The sequence below is a fragment of the Drosophila subobscura genome, chromosome U (assembly GCF_008121235.1).
Source record: "Drosophila subobscura isolate 14011-0131.10 chromosome U, UCBerk_Dsub_1.0, whole genome shotgun sequence".
NCBI classification, from domain to species: Eukaryota; Metazoa; Arthropoda; class Insecta; order Diptera; family Drosophilidae; genus Drosophila; species Drosophila subobscura.
The window spans coordinates 3,723,213-3,727,735 of NC_048534.1; the positions used below are offsets into that span (position 1 = coordinate 3,723,213).

A 4,523-nucleotide genomic window follows, 5' to 3' on the forward strand; every position below is an offset into this window, starting at 1 on the left:
CTGCTGCCTGTCGGCTGTCGACTGGCTACTTGGCTGCTGGCTTTCTCAATGCAATTGGCGCAGCAAATTCCATTACACGTCTCTACATTTGCTACTGTGTTCACCAGGCAATTTCGTCTAATTTCATTTGAGGAGAAGACGAGGAGATCCCTGCAGCAGCCAGCGCATAGTTTGGGAAGGGGCAATGGCAATGTTGCTGCTGCCAGTCACGCATTGTGACGAGTATGCAGTGATAAATGTTGCAAAAAGTTACCCACAACTTGGTGGCATGTTCCAGCGGTTATCGAGGCCTAACTGAATATTGAATTTTGAATATTTGAAGGGGACTTCTTGGGATGGCTAAAGCGTTTGATAAAGCACCGAAGCATCAGCACATAATCCTTTACAACACTAATTCCTTCATTTAATATATTGGATTTATTTGTCAATAATTTGTGACTTTGTTATTAGGAAATATACTTTAAAATGGTGAGTAGAAACTGCCTACAATCTACCTTGGAAATAAAATGAATTTTCCCTCTCTGCAAGTCGGCAATTTTTAACTTTTCTAGCATGTTGTCTGTGCTACTTTTGCTCATCTGCACCTGCGCCTATGTGCGTTCGATGGTGCCGCAGCTACTCGATAATCATCGCACAGGGTAAGCCTTGGGGACACTGCAATGCACGCCAATAAGTTGACTTCCTTTACTGACTATTTAGATGGCAGGGAGTCTTCTATAAGATGGCCAGGATTGGCGAGCGTCTCAGTCCCTTTGTGGCAGGGGCATGTCTGCTGCAGGCCTTTGTCGTGCTCATTGGCATCTGAGTGGCAGGACGAGGCAGCAGAAGCAGCAGCCGCAGCAGCAGGACCTGTACTGACCAACGATTGGCTTTTTGCAGCTGTAATCAATATGCAAACAAACCATTTGCCACAATAATTACAAAGTAATGCTGCGCTCGGCGCGCGAAATGTAAAAATAAACGCCAGCTGCCCCGCAATTCGCTTGATGACTTGGTGGGGTCCAGGGACCAGGATTCCAGTCAAATGGGGTTTGTCGGTTGGTTGGTTGGTTGGTTGTGGCAAGGACTGGGACTGGCATGGGCATGGACTAGGTCTGGGTTGGTTTGGGATGGGTTGGGGGCCTTGTGGCGTAGCATATTGAGGCCATGCCAGCGGAGTGTCTGGTCGGAATGACGACCCATGCGCTCGCCAATGATGAAGCAATTAATTTGCAATTAAATCGATGATGCAATTGCAAATAAGCGCAGCGAAAAAGAAGCTACTGTAAATTGTAAAAAAAAGTAAAACATGAAAGCGGCAGGAAGGGGAAGTAACTCAATGAGTTGTGGGCATGGCAGTGGCAGGAGCAGCAACGGCGGCAGAGAGATAGTGAATGGGATCAAGTGAATAATTGAATGCTCTTGAAGTTGAGAGAGCTGAATGGATGGAGTGTAACAGGAGTGTAACAGCCAGGATAACTAGAGGGAAGCTATGGATGGAAGTATAGATTCAAAAGAAAGACTTGCATACTGCAAAGCTCTGCCACAAATTGGAGAACTGATCATCGATCTACAGTGATAACCATATAGCAGATTCTACCTAAGTGACTCTGCAGTAGAGATTTCATTACAGCAAAGGAGCTCCTTGTTGCCTTACACACAGGTATTTCCCATAGGTAGGGCATCCATCTGCCCTCTATGTGTGGCTCAAGATGGACTGGAAGCACAGCAAACCACTGCACTGCGTATGCAAAGGGCAGAAAAGTGGCAAAATTAATGTCCACACCAAAGGCACACAGTTGGAAATGCCACACACACACAGAACAAATGTTGCACATGTTGCATGGTGAGAATGAAGTTAATGGTGAACGGAGGGGGGACCAGAAACGAGACGAGCCAAGGCTGGGATGCAGCATTTTTCACGCTGTTTTTCCCCAACAAACCGAAACTGAAAATCGATCAGTTTTTAAGCCGTTGCCACCCAAACGGGAATCTGTGTGTGTTGGCACGAAACGTTTTTCCATCAACTTTGGCGGTTATTCAATTAAAAATTACTTTATTTGTAATTAAATCGTATGCCAAACTCGGGAACCCCAACAGCTGCTCCGCACTGCTCTCCGTCTCTCTCTCTTGCTAGCTCCATCTCTTTCTATACGTCAGGCTGTGGGCAGCCATATTGGTTTTGTGTTTGCAACGCTGCGGCGCAACTGTACTTTGTACTTTTGTTAGCAAATCGCTTGGGTTGCATTTTAAAATGCAATTTGTTAGCATGGATGATATTGTTGTTATAGTTTTTTGTTTTGTTTTTCTCTCCATTTTTATCTCTATGGGTTTCTACCTCCCCTCACCTCGCTCTCTCTGGTGACTGGCACACAAATCACGGCAATTTATTTATGACACTATTTACAAGAAACGAAGGAAGGGGGAAGGGGGTCCTCTGACAACAGCTGGCAGTTGCCGCCCATAAATGCAGAGACAACAAAATCGAGGGGCAGACCCCACTCCTCAACTCCTCCACTTTTCCTCCACTCCATCAGTCTGTGGGTGAGCGGGTGGGGTGGGGAGCATCCACGTGCACTCTACTTAAATAACAATTTCAATATATTGAAATTTACTTTGTCACATGAAAGCTAAACAGCTTGCACTCAGCGTCAGTCACAGCGAAGGAGTCGCTTGCGATGGCACCAAACCGACATCGACATCGACATCCCACATGCCCCCTCATGCTTCCCTGTTGATGCTATACTTGGTGGACGGTGTGGGGGTAGCTGTCTCAAAGTGTTGCAAAAGTGCTGCCATTGCAGGTTTTCATTTTATACTATTTACATTTTCATATTTTTACTCCACGCCGCACCGCAAACAATTTTGTTGCCGCCTGCTGCCTGATGTCCTATCGAATGGGTGGTAGTAGAGGGAGAGAGAGAGAGAGGTAGCAGAGGGAAAGAGAGGGATGTAGGAGTCGAGGTATGCATGGTTTTGACAATAGATTTGTAGCATGGTAGAAGCGAGGGAAATCTTCTAGGAATTCTTTGATATATTAATTAATAGTCTTTTGTTTTACTTACATTTAAATTTCTTATTTATATTTGTTCCTTTCTCTTATTGTAGGTAATGCATTGGAGCAACAATTAAAGGTATGTAAATAATCTACAATAACATAAACATGAATTCATTATTTTATTATCTATAATTGATTAATTTTTTTATTATTTTATTTAATTATTATTGATACTCGGTTACTCGACTTATGTAGGTGCATTCTTTTGTGGCTTTTTCCTCCAAAAACTCCCATTGAAAATACTCCCGCAAAGAGTATTCTCGCTTCGCTATGTTCCTTTTGGCTCTTTGTTCCTTCTCCTTGTTATTCCCTTTTGCCATTTTGCCAATTTTTTGCTATTCGTTTTTATTTTCAATTTTGTTATGTTCTGTTCCACCTCCACGCTCCACTCGATGGCTGGCAGTGCCTCGTGTTTTTTGTGCCCATTTAGTCGTTGTCTGCAAATTTTTAACGTACAAGGAAGAGTCTTTTTCCCACAATGGCAGAGGCCAGGCGGTGGTGGCGGTGGTGGCGGGGGGGAATGGGGCGTGCCATGAGAGTCGGCGGCATCCTTTCAAAAAGGCATCAGGTGTTGCACGTTGTGCAGCAGCTTATCTCAAATGATTTATAAACTACCAACAGTGGCGAGGCCAAAGCCATTGTCATTGCATAAAATATGCTAACAGTACAGGAGCAGGAGCAGCAGCAGGATGAACAGCAGAAAGGAACAGAAACAGCAGCCAGGAAAAAAGAGTATCCCAAGTAGAGCGAGAGAGACGAGTCCAAAGGAGTACAGGATGGGAGGTGAAATGACACAAAGTCCTCCTGTGTGTTGCTGAAGGAGCAGCAGCAGGAGAAGGAGAGGGAGAAGGAGCCAGAGCTGGAGAAGAGATCTGTTTGTTTGCCTGTTGCCTTTGCTCGGTCGCCCTGATGTGGAAGTGGCAACTGAACTTGCACGGCCAAAGTTGACGTTGGCCAAAAGGTATTAGCTTACAAGTGGCAGAGAGCTCACTGGACACAGTCCAAAGCCGGAGACTGGAGACTGGAGACGGGAGACTTTACTCCCTCCCAGAGCAAGAGGATGAACGGGACTTAAAGTTTCGATGCTCTGTACAGCAGGTAACAGATGGGAAAATTTTACGTAATTTCTGGTCAATTGAGAGCACAAAAAAAACACAAAAAAGTAGCCCCAAATGTAAAACAAATACACAAGGATTCGAAGCAGGATCAAGCAACATTTCAGGGGGAGAAGCAGCTGCAGTTAGGGCTTAAAAGCACTGCAATTGGGGAATTTCGTAAGCCCCCAGCTCCCCACCTAATGGCGCTACTAATTACTGGGCAAGTCTCGAGCAAAGTCCGAAGCTGGCAGGTCTTAGCTCTAAGTCGAGTTCATCAATGATGGTTTTAAACTGTCGGTAACCAAACATATTGCCGCTTAATAGAATATACAAACAGCCGTGCACCCCGCACACCTCACCTCAGAATGAGTGTAGAGCCCAGGCCCAAC

General features: G+C 45.2%; 1 protein-coding gene across 1 annotated transcript; it reads left to right on the forward strand.

The window, feature by feature from the left end:
- Nucleotides 1–493: 493 nt before the first annotated feature.
- LOC117901742 (protein kish-like) lies at nucleotides 494–994 on the forward strand. The gene is made up of 2 exons (XM_034812630.1): nucleotides 494–638; nucleotides 700–994. The coding sequence occupies exons 1-2, from the start codon at nucleotides 553–555 to the stop codon at nucleotides 803–805; spliced, it is 192 nt and encodes a 63-aa protein (XP_034668521.1). The 5' UTR covers nucleotides 494–552; the 3' UTR covers nucleotides 806–994.
- The last annotated feature ends 3,529 nt before the right edge of the window (nucleotides 995–4,523 follow it).